Source organism: Nasonia vitripennis, assembly GCF_009193385.2.
Source record: "Nasonia vitripennis strain AsymCx chromosome 1 unlocalized genomic scaffold, Nvit_psr_1.1 chr1_random0006, whole genome shotgun sequence".
NCBI lineage: Eukaryota > Metazoa > Arthropoda > Insecta > Hymenoptera > Pteromalidae > Nasonia > Nasonia vitripennis.
The window spans coordinates 1,895,259-1,913,709 of record NW_022279593.1 but is presented as its reverse complement, the minus strand read 5'-3'; the positions used below and the strand labels follow the sequence as shown (position 1 = coordinate 1,913,709).

At 46.1% G+C, this 18,451-nt stretch overlaps 1 protein-coding gene across 14 annotated transcripts in view; it reads left to right on the top strand.

Annotated features, from left to right (window-relative positions):
• Positions 1–18,451, top strand: part of LOC100116974 (neurabin-1) — a 554,139-nt gene that overhangs the window by 15,696 nt on the left and 519,992 nt on the right. For all 14 annotated transcript variants that reach the window (XR_004345143.1, XM_031932213.2, XM_031932231.2 and 11 more), the window contains one exon: positions 14,498–14,657. Coding sequence is in view for 13 of the 14 variants with exons in the window: in XM_031932213.2 (XP_031788073.1) it covers positions 14,498–14,657 (160 nt within the window). In the remaining variant the exon portion in view is untranslated. The remainder of the gene's footprint in view (positions 1–14,497; positions 14,658–18,451) is intronic.

Sequence of the window (18,451 nt, the reverse complement as noted above, 5' to 3'; positions counted from 1 at the left end):
ACTCGTTATAGTTATGAGCTAGATTTTAAGTTTATCCATAAGTGTATTAAACTCACACACACACACACGTGTGCGCGCTCACACACACGAAACCAACATTTAAGAATTGATTTTACAGTGTAGTTGTGGCTCAGTGCTAAAATGCCTGTCTCGAACTCCGAGGAATGAAGGTTCAAGCCCCTGGTCTCGCTACATTTTTTCTTTTTTTCAAGATACTGTTAAGGAGTGGTGGTAGTGGTGGTGGTGGAAGCACCACCCATACCATAAATCAGTCGTTCGTGGATCGTCCGGGTGTCAGCACCTTAACAAGTAAGTCACTCCATCGCTCTCTAAAGTGTCTTAAATAACCCAAGACACCTTGAATCGACAAAGAAGAGGAAGGGGTTCTCTCCAAAGTGTCTCGAAAAATCAGAGGCACTTTGGATAGTAAGAAGAGGGACTCTCCAAAATACAAATGGCACCATGGGGAGTAAACAATCTTAAACTTGACCTCGACCTCTCACTGACTCGGGGGTCAAGGTCGGTTTTGTTTACTTTCTCCATGTTGCCTGGGTACTACTCGCGTGAATTGGAATAAGCCTAGCCCAGGAACTGTGAAAGCCGTCAGAGGTCTCGCCTCCAGTTTCAACGGTATTTGATGGTACGTGCTGCTAAGGTCCAACGTCGATATGTATTTTGCTTTCTACAGTTTACGAAGGATATCATCCATGTTAGGTAATGGATATGCGTCAGCTTTTGACAGCGCATTAACTTTCCGGAAGTCGACGCAAAAACGATATTGCCCATTCGCTTTGCGCACCATCACTACCAGGCTTGACCAAGCACTGTCAGAGGGTTCGATGATTCCCGCAACAAGCTCGTACTTGTTGATACGTCTCCTCCTCTATTTTTGGCGACACGGGATAATAATTCTGTTTTATCGGCCCGGCCGATCCTACGTCTATCCCGTGCTCAATCAAATGCGTCCGTCCGATCGTACGGTTGGATTTAGGCAGGATGCTGTCCAGCGTTCTGCGAATCTGCGCGTGCTCATCGTCACTGACGTACGCGAGTTCAACCGCAGCGATATCTATCGCCCCTGCTGTAGCTATCGTAGCCACCTAAAGTTGGACAATCTTTCGCTCCTTCTTCAGATACAGGACGTTTTCATTTGGATCGTGGACTGCGCCGAACAGGCATCCGAAATTAGTCCCAACTAGACATTCGTTGGTCGCTTCGGGCATGATCGCCACCGTTACCGCGCGTTGTACACCCGCGACGTCGAATGGCAATTTCACGAATCCTACGATCGGCGACGTCTGACCATTCGCACACCGCATGCGCTAGCGATCTAAAGTCCTAACGACCCCATCACTGTCATAGCGGTGCCTGGATCGTAGAGGGCCGTTACTCTGATCCCTCCAGTGCCCACTTGTACTCATTAGCGCGACTCGTCTTCATTTGGCGATATCGTTGGCTGGCGATTTGCTGGACAACAGTACGACTATGCGATAAAAATCGCCTACGGTTTTGCGCGAGGTACCCTTCCGATTCCTCTGCTCTCTTTTGTATGATTGACCGAAACCCTCGCCAGACTTCTGGCTTTTGGGCTTCGGACTAGGAGACTTGCCTCTCTCTCTTTCCTAGGTCCGGAGCGTCCTCGCTGAGGGGCTGATTTCTTTCTGCCTCCTCCAGCTTTGGCGTGCTTCGCCGGTTGCGCCATCGCCGTAAGCTTCGAATCTAGTAGCTTGCCTATGGCGTCGATTAATAAGGGCAGTGCGTCAGTCTGTTCTGCCAATCCTACGGCTGCGACCGGCGTTTTAGCGCCAGCTTTGGTGTCTCGTCCTTAAAAGCGCATTCGGGGACGACTGTTACTCCGGGCTACGGAGGTGCTCGATATGAGGCTTCGCAGGTTAGACGGCCTCAACTTCGACTGCTGCCTCGAGTAACTGCTCCACGGTTGTGAAATCATTTCGCTGGAGTCCTTGTTTGAGAGCGGGCAGCATATTATGGTATATCTGATCCAGTTGCTGGCTAGCGTCGGGGATCCATTCCGCGCATTATGTCTTGCAGGTTGTTTACGTAAATACGCACGCGTTCGCCAGGACCCTGCGTCCACAAAATTACTTTGCTAATTAACTTCTGCTGTTTGTCCTGCGTCTACCCGTACCATTTCTTAATACATTCGCAGAAGCCATCCCAGCTGGACCATTCTCTTTGTTCAGAGAGCCAATTCTGTACCCACTCGTACGCGTTGTCCGTCAGTACCTCTTCTGCGTCCTTCCATGCGCTGCAGGAAGTTCTCAACGCTTAATGATGGGTCCCCGGTCAACTTAATCCCCCATTTGTTCACCGCAGGAGCGATGGGTCTGTTGTTCTGTCTTCGCGACCCATCGTAATTGCTACTGTCACTCAGCGCTTGCGTATGCGCGTTCGTCGCATTCGCATTCCTCCCCCCCCCCCTCTCTAGCAACTGCTGGGGGTTGCAAATAGAGAGGATTCCCCGGGATCCAAGTGTTAGAGGCTCCACCAGCCACTGCGCCCGCGTCTTTGCGGAAGCTGATGTGATTCATATAATTTATGCTGTATGTGTTTTGAAAATTAACATGACCAGCTCTGGCCTCATGGCCTCCATCTTGCACATCAATGCCCTCATCGTTGTGGTATTCACAGCTATCGACTAACTTAGTTGGTCATTCTGAGCTACCGAATTTTGCGCTGATACTTCGTAACTCTGGGCGTATTGTGCGCTGCAACGCTCGTCTTCACCGTATCCTCTGTTCAGCGGTCGATTTCCCGTTGTTGCAGCGCTTTGCTGAGATCTGGTGTCTAATTCGCCAGTCACTGCTGCTGCACCTATGACTGCGCGTGGTGCGGTGACCTTCACACTACAGAATTTTCCGTTTTCGAACACGTATTCGCCTTTGCCTTCGCCCGCCGTAGTTGTCGGCGTTGTCGTTTTCGTCGTTGTCGTCGTTGTCGTGGTTACTGTCGTAACCAGATTTCCTGTCGGCACCTCTGTCGTGACGATTCTATTCTGGTCTTAACCCTGCGCTTCTTGCGCCGGTAATCTGGCTTGGTCTTCTGACGTCGACGCTGGCGCTTGTGCCTGTTTACTCTCCTCAGCGACTGGCATTTCTGCAAACGCGTCTCTTATTGTCATCGCATTTAGCAGTTGTAGATTAGGCCCTGTCGATTGGCCTAATCCTTGCACCGGTTGACCGTAGTTCATCTCGATCGCCGGCGTCACCACGACTTCGTTGGCCTCGATCTCTTGTTGTAACAGCTTCAGAGGGTGTAGCTGTTCGGCATCATAATCGCCCGTATAAATCGAGCTAGTCTATACCTGTTCAGCCGTTGCGTCGATGAATGACTTACGCAGTTCTTCCTTTTTTACTCGCGCCATTACCGTCGAGGTGTCCAGGCTCTCTATAAAATCTGACTCGGTATACTCTCCGAGGAGCCATCTGTTCAGCCTAGTAACGCGATCTAATCGCTTGCCGTCTGGCTTTAAACTGCATACTCTCGAGGGCATCGTCCATCTCTTCTTCGTCGATGCCCAAGCACCAATTCTCGACGACCTTCTCTACTTTCTTCGCCATGTTTCACCATCTTCTGCGTCTAAACGACGTTTATGCGGTTGCGCAACAACGACGTGGCCGCACCCTATTCTACGCACTCACTCCAGATAGCCCCTAGATTGTATTTTTGCTGCTACAACGCAAGCTGCAACAATACAACCTGTCTATCTGCACACCTAAGCGCGTCGCCGTGACGTAGATTATTATGCGATATCGAATAAAACGAAAAATCGAATTCGTATAATCGAAGCAAAATCCGTAAAAAAATGTTATTACGCCAGATAGGCTCGAATTGCTTCTGGCGCGCGCACTTGTAGCACCGCTGTGTTCTTACTTGCAACGTACAGTTTATGCTACAGGCATATACACACTCACACTCCCGAAAACTCCCGAAAAAAAAAGACGAAAAAATTTTTCGCGAAATTGCGCGTATATCTCGAGCTACGAGTCGAGTGTGTTGTCCTCTTTAAAATTCTTGTGGTCATCTTGGCTGAAAACTGGGCGTATACTGTACCGCGTCTTCCCGTGGACGTGACTATATACCTCGCGCCCGTCGTGTTCTCGTAGAATTGCCTTTATGTAGCGCCGCAAGCGCTCGCACTTGCTTTTACACACTCGTACCGCTGCGCGCTTCGTTCCACTATAGCGTGCGTGGACTATACCTTCCGGCTACACGCGTTTGTGTTACCGCTTTGCTGCCTTTTGCTGTTTGATTGTTACTAATTAAACAGCTTACACTTTCGCATACACGCTTTGATTTTACACGAGACGTCACGAAAAAATAATTATGCTACTCTCTATCCTAACGAGAGTGCTTTAAAATTCTCCCGACTACAAATAGAAAATTATTCGACTCGGAGAGCATGCGATACTAGTGTCAGCTTTGAGTTTTGCTGCTCCGAATCGTTTAATTCTACGTCGTGTGATAATATCGGTAGATATTTGTTCTCAGCTTGGCAACAAAAATCTCCGATTATTATTAACAAACCTCTCGTGTGAATCGCGCTCGAAATATCCGTATACGCCGCACGAATATATTCGAACGCTGCTCAAATTTGCTTGATTTAAGCGCGATGTAAAAAGGGGATGCTCGTGTTAACGTCGCTCGCGCGACTTTCTGAAATTCGCAACGTTTTGTCGCTCGCACCGAAAATGAAATATAGTTATATATACACACACACACACTTTTACTACGAACTTGTTACTTTGTCAACTCATGGGTTTGGTGAGACGGAACTGAATTTGTCACCCATAATTCAATATTGTTACACAAGTAAACGCACTGTAAAAGAGGTTTAAAAGATATAAGTATTACAAAAAGGTTTCTTGAATTCTAATAGAATTGAGAAATATTGATATAGTGTCAAAAATATATTTTTTTATACGACCGAAAATTTAAATATGAAAAAAAAAAAATATATATATATATATATATATATATATATATATATATATATATATATATATATATAAAAGAACTATAAAATTTTCAAGGCGAATTATTTCTAAGGCCTAAATTTTTACGACCTAAAATTTGTAAGACCCAATGATAAAATATCAAAATCCTATAAAACTTTGAAGACCCATAATTTTTAAGTCCCAATAATACAAAGTATAAAAAATGCTGAGGTAATTTAAAAAAATGTGTATCATCTAAGAAAGTGAACCGGAGAACCGAAGAACCTGATAAAAATTTAATGCACTAATAATACTAGCAGGATACGCTCGCATCGCTCGCAATTAACTTAATGAATAACATAATGTTTCATTTAATACGTATATTATGAATAAAATTTTTATGCAATATAAATTTCTTCTTATATTAATAAAACAACATGTAATGTTGATATTATTTTTTTATAAATACTAAAATGTTTTGTTATTGACAGAATTTAATAAGAACATTTATTAATGTGTACTTTTTGAATTTTAATTTAATTTTTTGTATTAGAATTTTATAAAAATAATATAAGTTAATATAAATTGGTGTGATTAATAAATTATTTGATTTTTCTACAATAAATAACATACAGTAGCGTGATGTGTGTGGTTGCATGGGTTGCGGAATTATAATATAACATTACTTTTATTTTGAAGTTTTACTGCTATTTTAAATAATTTAATTAAGAAAAGATGTATTGTAACGAGTTGTGCACCCCAGCTAACTCGTAGCGGTATGAGTACCGCTGCGCCGCGACGAAACAGGGTAGACTCGCGCGCGCGAGGAAAAACACGTCCGAATTCGGGAATAAGAGCGAGAAAGGTAGAGATAACAAGCGCGCGGGCTAATCCTCCAGGTGCGCGCTCAGATAGCTCTCGGCCTTCGGAATGTAAATACGTGACTCCGCTCGTGATCTCGTGTATTGTGCTGTGTGTAGCGGACTATATTATATCTTGTGTGTGAGTGCGACGCGGAGTTCGGGTATCCCGATCTCCCTGCTTAGCGGTCCAGCGACGTTCTAACTCTGCAGTCTGTTAGGGATCAGGAGCGTCGGCGACTAGATCGTGAAGGTTTGTGTGACGCGCAGTGACTGTGATTGTGTGCAGGAGAGTGTATATCACCCGCGCGACCTTTACGGCGATATACGCGTGCAAGCGCGATTATTCCAGCGTCGCGTCGAGTCTCAAAATTGTTGGCGACTCGCGTATTATTATTATTATTTATATTTGTGAACTCACGGTTTTGACGCGCTAGTGAAATATAACTTAGTCTTATTATTTAACGTGCTTTTTTGTCATTTCTAAACCTCGCTCGTTTTCTTCCGATTCCTGTTCCTTCCTACGAATACCGCCGCCTAAGCGGTCGGCGCGTAGACCTAGCAAGACAAAAACAGCTGAGATAGCTACATGCAACGGAGGTGTTTTGCGGTCGTAGAGGAGTCCTCCGCCGTATCGAGTGAACGCGATCAAGTCGTTGAGCGTGTTATTCCTTGATCGAATTTACACCCCGTTTCATATATAGAAAAGAGGCTTTTTGTTCGCATAAGTCCCTTTTCGCTAAAGCAATCATCACAAAATTTTGCTGACGTCTGCATAATTTCTCTTTCGTTTCCAATTTTGTTAGCATAAGTCATGATCTCCTCGTTTACATGTATACATATTATATAATCTGTAAAAAAATTTGTGTGCAAAAAGACGACAGACATTTATCCAATCAACATTTTGCTTGAAAAATGTAAAAAAAAAGAAATGAAAAATTATTTACGGTAGAATGAAGGATTATAAACTTTCGCACATATATACCGGAAAGAAACATAATGAAAATATGTATATTACAGTTTACAGTATGACAATTTATGTATTTACAAGTATTAGGGGATTTTCACAAAATCGATTAAATATAATATTTTAATATTATGTAGATATGTATTAAACAATATTTAAGTGAAGTACAATTGAACCAACGTCAGCGAGCGAGGTTGCTATTGCTAGTCGTTGATTGTAAACTTTTAATGAAATATAATCTCAATATTTCAGAACCAATAATATTATAGAATTTCTTTGTAGTATGTGGTAGATATTTACACTATTTCTATTTATAAAAGTTATGTCAGTTTATTTATGGATTACGTACGAATTATGAACATGCTTAAAAAATCAAGATACAAGAAATCGAAATTACAATAAACTACAATATAGTTAAGAACGAGATACTTTCGCACATCATTCGTCAACAAAACGCTATCTTTAGGAACTCATCTTTAGAAATTTATTAACAAATCGTTATCCAAACTCCTAAACTACTGATTCAATATATTAAATAAATCTCAAATATAAATCTACATCGAGAGACAAATTTCAACATGAAACGTTCGACCTGTGACGCTGTCTAGGAAGTAAGAGGTGAACATAGTCAGGGCCATTTTGATCTTCTTTATCATTGCCTTCTTAGCTTTAAAAATCCTAGCTTCCTTGGTCCTGCTTTAGATGATTCAGTTTATCTAGTAACCTAACAAGATCGTCTTTAATGGTTTTGTTAATGTTGAAATTTTAGGACTTTCATCATCTCTACGATCAGAGTCTTGATATTACTGAGCACGCAAATGTCCTTCGACTCGAGTAAGGCTAAGTGTTGTTGCAGAATAGATAGCTTTTCAACAAAACCTCTATTGGCTCCTTTTATATTGCTTACAAGATCACCTATTATTATTATTATTAATATTACTCTGAAGGGGGGACCACCAAGATCCCTGGCACTTAGGCTGTAAACCCATGGTACCACCCTTCATGGCATCGTCATGGCATCCCCTACGCAGGTAAGCCTGCCCTTCTCCAGAAGGTCAATATGGCTCCCGCGTCGAGTGCCCTAATCTCTTCATACGTGGGGAAAAGCTTCCCCAAGCACTGATGTCTGAGCTGAGCAAATTTTGGGCAAACAGTCAGTACATGGGTAGGCGTTTCTTCCGCCCCCTCGCACCACCTGTATATACCCGTAGCCTCCTTCCCCGTCTTCAGACCATGATTCGTTAAGCGGATGTACCCGATCACTATCTGTGTCAGGAGTCGGGAGTTATTTCTGCTGCCTCCTGCGATGCACTTGGTCCAGCCGACATTGGTGTCCTGTCCCATTACCGCTTTGGCTTGTCTGCATCCTTGAGTTCCTTGCCATTCCTTAGTATGCTCCCTCTCAACCCAGCCCCGGATTTCGCCCGTTAGCAGGCAACTTACGACACCTGTGTAGGGCTCCGGCCCGATTGGGGGGTGTTTAGCTCCCAAAGCTGCAAGTCTATCTACTATTTCGTTACCCCTGATCCCGGCGTGCCCTGGGACCCAGAGCAGCCTGACCTTGTTGTTGTGAGCGGTCAGCTGATTTACAACCACTTTGCATTCCCAGACCAGTCTGGAGGTCGTCCTATGAGCCATAAGTGCTCTAAGTGCCGTCTGACTGTCTGAGCAAATGGTGATAATTCTATCCCTTGCGCCGAGTTTAATGTTCCTCTGAGCGCAGATCAGTATAGCGTATATCTCGGTTTGGAAGACCGTAGCATACCGCCCCAGGGAAAAGAAGGTTCCCCTTCCATCTCTTTGGCAGTAGTACCCCGAACCAGTGCCAGTCTCTGCACTAGAGCCATCTGTGAACCAGACGTCCCCAGTTCCTGGTAGACTGTCCCTGCGGGTCTTCCATTCTTCTCTTGTCGGTATCACGACCCCGTATCTTCTTCCAAAGAAGTAGCGCGGGATCATCATATCAGTTTTGATGGAAAATTCCGGCAAGAGACCCACCCCACCAGGGAGCCGGGTGTGCCTCGTGCCTTGTGTCCATTGTCCGTATGCATTGAGTCTGTGCGCTGCCTTAGCAGCCATCCCAATGATAGTAAGATGGAGTGGTTCCACCTTCACAAGAATTCCAAGTGCCTTGGTAGGCGTGGTCCTATAGGCCCCTGTCGCCCTCCTTAGCACCTGTCCCATGAGTTTCTCTAGCGCTGCCCTAGCACCCGCCAGCTCCGCCCTTGGCCACCAGACCAACGCGGCATAGGCCAGACGAGGTACCAGGACGGCCCAGTATAGCCACAGTATAATCTGGGGACTTAGTCCCCATTTACTGTCAAATGCCCTGCGACATGTCCAGAGAGCCACCAGGAATTTATCTCACTGGGCCGTGAGATGCTTCTCCCAGGTTAACTTTTTATCCAGAACAATGCCGAGGTACTTAACTGAGTCCTTTACCTGTAGGGCGACTCCAGAGAGTTTGGGCGCTCTGTAGGTATCTAACTTGTATTTGCGGGAGAAGATCACCATTTCGACTTTATCCGGGTTAACTGAAAGTCCCGTTGAGCAGCACGATCTCTCCTCTTTCCTTAATGCAAGCTGCATGGCGTCCATGGCTGCGCCAATTTCACTTCCTTTTTTGAGTATCAGGAAATCGTCCGCGTAGACTTCAGCATAGCAGCCCCACCCATTCAGCGCTTCCAGTAGCCCATTTGCCACCAGGCACCAAATGGTGGGCGACACCACCCCGCCCTGCGCGCATCCCGTACTGACCTTGCCGAAGACCGTTACGGTTCCGAGACTCGAGATCACAGCCCTGCGTGTAAGCATGCCCTGAAGCCATTTTATTAATGGTCCAGGCATCCCATGTAGTCCTGCCTCTTTGACAACTGCTTCGATAGAGGTGCAGTTAAATGCTCCATCTATGTCTAGAAATACTCCCACCATTACCTCCCCCCTTTCCGGGGGGAAATAAGCGGGGAAATAAGCCAGCGAGGTTTAGAAATGACGACAAATCACGTAAAATAAAAAGACTAAGGTTATATTTACTAGTCGCGAAATAAACGTGAAGTTACAATCATGAAATAATAATACGTGAGTCGCCAACAACTTGCGACTAGCCGCGATACCAGAATAATCGCGCTCGCACGCGTGTATCGTCGTGAAGGTCGCCCGCGCCAGATCACCCTCGCATGGGTGATATACACTCACACATGCACTCTCTCCCATGCACTGCGCGCAACACAAACCTTCTCTGTCTCGTCGACGACGTTCCTACTCCTGGACAGGCCGCAAGACAGTCACTGCGCTGGACCGCTAGGCAAGGTCAGGAATACCCGGACTCCGCGTCTCACTCACTCACAACGGTACACTTCGATCCGCTGGACACAGCACAGCATACGGTATCACGAAGTTTTCCGATTTCTATAAGCGAAGTCCCGTGTTTACCTTCCGAAGGCCGAGAGCTATCTGAGCGCGCACCTGAAGGATTAGCCCGCGCGCTCGCTCTCTCTATCTCTCTGATAACTTATCATCCTCCTACGAATATCTACTTTACCGAATGCTAAGTTATCGACGAAAAATGAGTTCAAACGGCGAGAAGAGTGTGGAAGTGCCTTTTCAGTCATGCAGCAGCTGTACACAACCTATACAGCACAAAGACCCCAAAAGGTGTGAGTTTTGTGGTCTGTACTACCTCGCCAGGTGCCAGAACACAACCAACGTGAAGGCCATCGTGGTGAATGATAGGCAGACCATCGCCTGTCTCCCATGTGCAGACAAAAACAACGCCACGGGTGCCAAAGTGAGGACTAAGTCCACCCCTGCTACAACATCAGCAACGGGAGTAACTGCAACAACATCAGCAGGCAAGAGCACTGCCAAACAGCAGCAGACGGAACAAGAAGATAAGGTCAGCACCACCATCAACGAACACGTCGAGAAATCCCTCACCAGCCCACTCGGCCGGTGTGACAACATCAACGCCGTCCGTTGAGGCTGCCTTGAGGGATATTCGCATTGCCCTTGACGACATTCGCAATGCTCAAACGGAGGCCCTCAAGACACAGAACATCGTGTCGGAGAGGATCTCCAAAATTGAGCATCGTCTGGGCCCAATTGAGAGGCGACTCAAGGCCCTCGATGAGCTGCCTGCACTCAAGACCCGCATACAAAATGCTGAGTCCACCATCACCGAGCTGCAGGCACAAACTCAAGATCTCTCATCGAGGAGCCCGACAATGCATCAGAACAGCAGCAGCACTGTGCCCAACGCTGCGGAGATTTGCAGCCTGCGCAGTGAATTGGCAGAGGTCAGGAGGCGACAGGAGCAGACCTCTAACAATGTGGTTATTGTCACGGGCCTGCACTACACCCGTGAAACCTCACTGCATCTCCTCGCTTTCTCAGTCGTGAGCGAACTTGACCCCACGGTCCTCAGAAGGGACATAACATCAGTCAGGACAATGGGGAGGCTTGATACAACCAACAGCTCCGCCAGGGGTGACGGAAGGACATCGCCTTGAATAAATCTATCCACCAATCTTTCTAGTGTCTTAAACACAAAGGAGTTAAGACTTATAGGTCTATAATCCTTGACGGTGGTGTGACTTGACTTCCCTGTCTTAGGAATAAACACAACCTTGGCCGTTTTCCATATTTCAGGTACATGAGCCAAAGCTACACTTGCTCTGAAGAGCTTTAATAAGGAGCCAACCAGTTCCTCGAGCCCCTCTTGAAGGAATGCCGGGTAGATTCCGTCGATGCCCGGCGTCTTGAAGGGTTGAAAGTTCCTTATGGCCCACTTGACCTTTTCCGGTGTGACGACCTTCGCCGCCAGATCCCATGCCGCCCTCTGCTGCCTATTCCTACCCGAGCTCTCACCCCCATTTTATGGGAGAGCCGAAAGCCCGGGAAGGTGGCTTCCAGAAGTGGTTTTAAACACTCCTCTTCCGAGGTTGTGTATTCTCCTGTAGGCAGTCTGATTGCTTCAAGCCAGCTGCTCACCCACCCCTCCATTCCAACTGTACACAGAGTTAGGTCAATCACCTCACTTCTAACCGAATTGTAGAAGGTAGGTTCTTTGCCCCTGTTCATAATACATAGACTTGTCGTTACCAGATACTGCAGCAGTGCGTCGCCCCTGCCGTTAGTATCCGAACTGCCCCAAACTATGTGATGAGCATTAGCGTCGCATCCCAGTATAAGAGAAATACTTCGCTGTCTGCAGTGTTCAACAAGATCTTGTACCTCCCTTGGTGGGGGCTCTTCCTGAGAGTCGTATGGGAAGTAGCCAGAGGCCACCACAACCTCCCTCTCAGAGCCCCCTCCTACAGGGAGTTTGATCTTTATTGCCGCGAGGTCCCTGCTGCACCGAGCCGGCAGCAGCAGAGCATCAAAACCTTTAACAAGTATGCACGCCCTGGGAACGCTGCACGTGGGGTCTCTATAGATCCGACCAGCACCCACCGACCCCTGATCCTCCCCGCGACTAGCCAAGGTTCTATGCCTGTGTGCATCTTAGCCATGCGCCTGACCAGTGCAGCCGAGGCGCCTTTGCTATGATGTAAGCTTGTTTGTATAAAAACTATCTCGTCGACAGCCATGGTGATTAGGATGGGACTGTTCGCGCTGCGACCCTCATCAACCCTGACAGTAATCCGGCCCCAGTGCAGTTGAAAATTGCGCTGCCGGAGCAGCCTTACCGAGGTTTCGGGTATGCTGAGCACCAGAAATGTTCCACAGTCTGGCCCCTCCCTGCTATCGGTACTCAGCACCCTCCACCTACTAATCAACAGGTCCGGATGCCTGTGACTCAGTCGGCTCAGAACCACTCCCGGCTCAAGCCTGTTTCCAGGCACGCGGAGAGTGGCCCTTCGAGGCTTCTTGAGCTCAGACATCCCAACCATGAGGAGCTTTGCGCCCTCCCAAGGTCTTAGCCGGGGGATTATCTCCTCCAGCCAGTCCCTCGAAAAGGTGTTGCTGGCTACCACGACGATGGACCCCATTTTCACGAAGGAGTCATTGAACTCGGGCCACGGTCCATTGGGGATCTTATCGATCTCTGTCTGGACCGCCTCGCTGACGAGTGCCAACTGCTGATGCGTCAGCTCCTCGTCAGGATATCCCTCGCACACGATCGCCCTCGTGAGGGGGTCCACCATCCTGACAGCCAGGATTTCAGGCTCCACGTTGGGTCGTTTTCTGGCGGAATCGAGTCGGCGTCCTTGCGCCTCTTAACGCCTGGAGCTCTCCCGTCCCCGCCCGCTGACCCGGCCGTCAGCTTCTTAGGGAGAGAGGAGGGGACAGACCCAGAGCTGGGACACGTAGCATCCCTTGCTCCAGGAGCCCCCGCCTCCCTCTCCCGTTTTCGCCTCTGGGCCTCTTTTCACCGTTGTGCTCCCGAAATTCTCGGTCGCAACTTCAGAGATCGAAGCCCGTCGGTTACTAGATCCGCCTGAGGGTTCTGTGAGCCCCCCCCCCCCCCGGCAAGATCCGTGTCGGAAACACCAGCAGTGCGCGTATTCGCCCCTGCCGGCGGTTGTTGCAGGCCCACCCCTATGCTGACCTGCCCACCCTGAGACGGCTCCGGGTTCCCCGAAGGTTCCCCGAAGGTTCCCCAGAGCTTCCCCAGAGCTTCCACCCGCTACGACCTCTGTTGGGTTCTGCGAAGAGTCCCCAGTAGTTGAGGCCCCAGCGGATTCACTATTCAGGTTTTTACTGGCGCTAGCTGTCCCAGTAATCCATGGGGTCAGAATATTATAGGTAGTGTTGCCCTTGACACTCTTCCCCTCCGGTTTCGCGGTGGGGTGCTCCACCTCCAGCTGACTAGGCGGTGCCGCCCTGTAGCCTTCAGCTTCACTCCCCTTTCCTCCCTCATCTAAATTTTTTGTGTAAGGTTCCATAAAAAGTCCCACGAGTAGCTAGGGAAGTGAAGGTCCGCCACCACAGAGCCCCGCATGTGGCAGTAAGGCTAGATACTCGGAGATTTCGCCAGGTTTCCCCGAGGCATCGATTGCGACCGACTAGTACCCCAGCGGCCAACTAGTCCCCTCAGCACGATGGCTCACACCTTGGGATTAGGGGTTGGATGAAATACCCATTGCGCCTCCTCCCGAACACAATGGGGGGCTGCCCTTGGCCTCCGGCCAGTCCATAGGTCGCCCTCGGGAACCCCGAGGCCCGACCTCGGTCAGGGGAGAGGCTCCTTGTTAATGTTGGGAATACATGCCTTAAAGTACCAGACTGAATATGTTACACTATCACACATAACTGTACTTACAGCTAAGGTAGCTGACTCTTTTGAGAATTTTAGGCGGTGTCATTCGACAGCATATGCTTAAGAGCAACTTTTTTTGTTCTTCTTCTTGATTCTTCCGACTATGACAGCTGTAAGTAATTTTTAGCCCTCACTTTGATGCGTTTAAAAGATGCCCGTGTATAGAGTCCCCACATTCGTGTCAACAATTTTTTCTTACAAGGGCTTATGTGGCTTATGATTACATATGATCTTGCTTTTTAGCTGCAGCCGAAAAAGGTACGGATTCCAATGATGATTATAATGCTTACAATTATGAATAAAAGAGTATCATTACAAATATATACAGACACACACACACACACACACATATAAAAGTCTGGTTTTTCTTACTGGTATAATAATATCATTACAAATATATACAGGCACACACACACACACATATATATAAAACTATGTTTTTTTGTTACAGATCTCGCAGTGAATTTACAGTAGAAACAGTGTCTGAAAGTCAGATAGGATCTGTAACTAGCAGTGAAAGCGATATTCTGGGATCAATAAGCAGTCTTAATGATACTCAAGCTGATACAGAAACAGAATCGCAAGATTACACACCACTTGGAAGAAAAATTGTAAATATAATATTATTTATTTTGCTATTTTCTAGGTAGTCATTCAAAAATGTAAAGAAATGTCTAAATTTACTGTTTTATGACCGCTATAACGACAGTCAAGCGAAAGAACTCCAACCCTCTCTGAAGGGACTTGATAAGCGGATTCTGAATTTTCATAATAAGATTATCTTCTGCTCAACCGTCGATATGCTTTCAATATGTGTACATACATTTCGTCTACTGGTACGTTCGGATTCGCGTATCGCACTAATATACTTACGCTGCGTAACTACTCTGAGTTCCTATTTTAGGTTTATATTTAAGGAAATTCCTTTTGGCTACCGCAGACGTGGTCACTGTCTTTCTGGAAAGGAAGCTGGAGAACGAAATCACTTCAATCCATGGTGTTAATTTCTACAACTATTACGTTCATTGAGGGGTAGTATTGAGGGCCAGATTCTTTTAAAAGGGCCGAAGTAGTGCCAGTCTATAAATCAGGAGAGAAAAATAAAATCACGAATTATCGACCTATCTCTCTCATGTCCAATGTTGCAAAGATTTTTGAGCGAATTATATATAATAGAACTCATGATTTTGTAGAACAGAGCAATATAATCTCGAAGCAACAATTTGGTTTCACGAGGAAGATTGGTGCGAAAGATGCTCTAAAGTACATAACTAATGCACTATATAATAATGTTAATAAGAGTAAGCCTACGATCATAACTTTCTTTGACCTGGCGAAAGCTTTCGATACTGTTGACCATAGCATACTACTAGCAAAACTTTATTGCATTGGAATTAGGGACTAATCGTTGGATCTCCTTTCCAGCTATTTGAGTGACAGATACCAAGTAGTCAACATAGACGGTATTCAAAGCGTTAGCTCTGTGGTTAACACAGGCGTTCCACAAGGAACAATCTTGGGACCGCTACTTTTTATCCTGTACATAAATGATGTCTTGAGGGAGATCCTCCCTGAGGCTGTAATTTCGTATGCAGGCAATAAATAAGTTGTCATTAAATGTAGGAAAGACTGTTTGTGTGACTTTTTGGGAGCAGTATCGGAAGTGTAGCAGCTCAAGTAAACATCAAAATTCTCGACAAAAATATAACTAGCGTAGAATATTTTAAATATCTAGGAATTGTTTTTGATAGCAACCAAAAGTGGGAAAATCACATGAAACATATAATCGGGAAGATAAAATATCTAGTATATATTTTTACAAAATTTCAAAAACCATGCCTACAAAAACTCTCAGAATGATCTATTATGCTTTTTTCTATAGTATCATTAGCTATGGTATCATTGCTTGGGGCGGAACATATAGAAATAATCGAGACCAAGTTCATCAAAAATAAGTTTCCATCACACGACAATCCTTGAATTATAGTACAACTTTTTGCTATTGAATCTTTAAAGCTGCATTATTATGATATAAAAGAAAAATACCTAGCATCAGATAGTATTACTGGAAATAGAAGTATCATTATACCTAAGACTACTAAGAGAATTAGCAATAAAAATAGCTATATAAAAGCAATAAATGTCGCAGAAAACGTTGCACGCATAGTCAAAGTAAGGAAGGATCAAAGCTGAGAAGAGTTGTTTTTTTTTAGACTACTGGTGTAACGATGTGGATTTTCGGGGAAATCCAGGCGTGAGAATACGTCATTCACACGTTAATGCTGTCACAAATCAATAGCGTCCGACCGTATTTATAAGAAGGGGCACCAGGTCGGACGAATTTCCTTCAATGAATTTACTAGCGCGTTGCCGGCTATTGGAGACTTCTTATCCCTGAGGTGATTCGGCCGTGGATAAAGTCGGGAGAAAAATTATGACACTATTTAAGTGCACTGAAATCACAATTCTTTTATTTTTTTTTTTACTGACTATGTGGTTACAGCGAAACGTCGGCTGATATTCGGCGGCGAACTTAAACCCGAGTGATCCACTTTCGCGAACGAAAATTCCGACGGTTACACAAAATGGCTCCGCGAATCGAGCAAGCTTACTCCCGGCAGTATGGCTATGAAATTCTTAAACGAATACTTCACTTGATCTACCTCTGTAAATACTCTCTGCTAATCTTCCTTCCTCTCGTTCTGATGATGTCTCGTGCTCTAAAAATTTCGTCGCGAACAATAGAAAAAAAACTACTTTAACTCTCGGCACTACCAAGGGGTCTCTTCTAGGCAGCGATTCGAAACCTAATCTATTTTCTGCAAATCTTCAACTGCTTTCTTCTAAGTCTCGTACCCAAGTGTTCGAGTCACCTCGGCGAATTTCGACACGAGGTCTCGCATACAATTGCGCGCATGCGCTATACATACTTCATTAATTTATTGTTGTTTTACAAGCTTTCTGACAGAACATTTTGCTCAGAAACACACTCTCGCGAGTCAGTATCACTCCTTCATTCAGTACATAATTTTCGATTTGCAAATTACATTATCTCATTCTGGCTAAATAATTCGCATACTTATACAACGACTCTCACACACACACGCTCGGCTTATCGGTGAGCTGCGAGCGGGTCCGCACGACGCGGTTTTCCCCCTCCCAGCGTTCGCTCTCTTTCTCGCTCACGCTGGTGCGGTGCTGTGCTGAGGTCTTCTCTGTAGTGCGTGAAGGCTGGCGGGAGTGTAGTAGTGAAGCTGGCGGCGAAGCTACGCAGTATAACGCGGCTTGGTCTGCTACTCTCTCTCTCTCTCTCTCTCTCTCTCTCTCTCTCTCTCTCTCTCTCTCTCTCTCTCTCTGTCTTTATTTTATTTTATTTTATTTTAGCAAGGCGTTTGATACGGTGTGTCACGTCAGGCTACTCGGAAAGCTATCCTCCTTCGGCTTCTCCAAGCAGGTTATCCGCTGGCTTGCATCTTACCTCTCGGGAAGAGAACAGGCCGTCATTGGTGACAACAATGAGATCTCTACCTTTCTACCACTAAACACCGGTGTCCCACAGGGGTCAGTTTTAGGCCCCTTGTTGTTCTCGTTGTACATCAATGATATTGGTTTTTGCCTAGATTCAGATGTGTCCCATCTAATCTACGCGGATGACCTGCAGATCTACAGCCAATGCTACCTCGAGGAGCTTGACTCCTGTTCTGTCAGGATGAGCGCTAACGCCGAGAGGATAATGGGCTGGGCTGCGCTGAATAGACTTAAACTAAATGTAACTAAAACTAAGGCTATCGTCCTGGGTTCCCCCTACTATATCGGTGCGCAACCTGGGGCTGGTGCGTGACTTCAAACTTACGTGGAAAGAGCACGTTACACAAATTTGTAAACGTGCTCACTCTTTAATGTACCGTCTCTATTTTTTTCGGAAAAGCACTAGCCTTAGATTGCGCCAACATTTAGTGCAAGCACTCCTGTTTCCCCTCATTGACTATTGCTCACTTGCTTACTGCGACCTGACTCAGGAACGACTTAAAACTGCAGAGGCTTGTCAATACGGGGATCCGTTATATCTACGGTGTGAGGAGGGACGAGCACATCTCCCCTTACAGGCGTGAACTGCAATGGCTTAACATCGCCGAACGTAGGAAATACTTCATGGCCTGTTTTCTAAGAAAAATGTTCAACACCTCAATACCTACTTATCTATTAGCCTATTTTGATTTCCACGTCGCGCTCAGGCCTGTGAGGGGTGAGGTGACTCCACTGGACATCCCGTCCTTCAAGACGGAGACGCTAAAGAATTCATTTTTCCTCAGCGCCTCCTACCTCTGAAATAGCCTTCCATCTCATCTTCGCAACACACTATCCATATCACACTTTAAACAAGCAGCTAAAAATTACTTCTTCA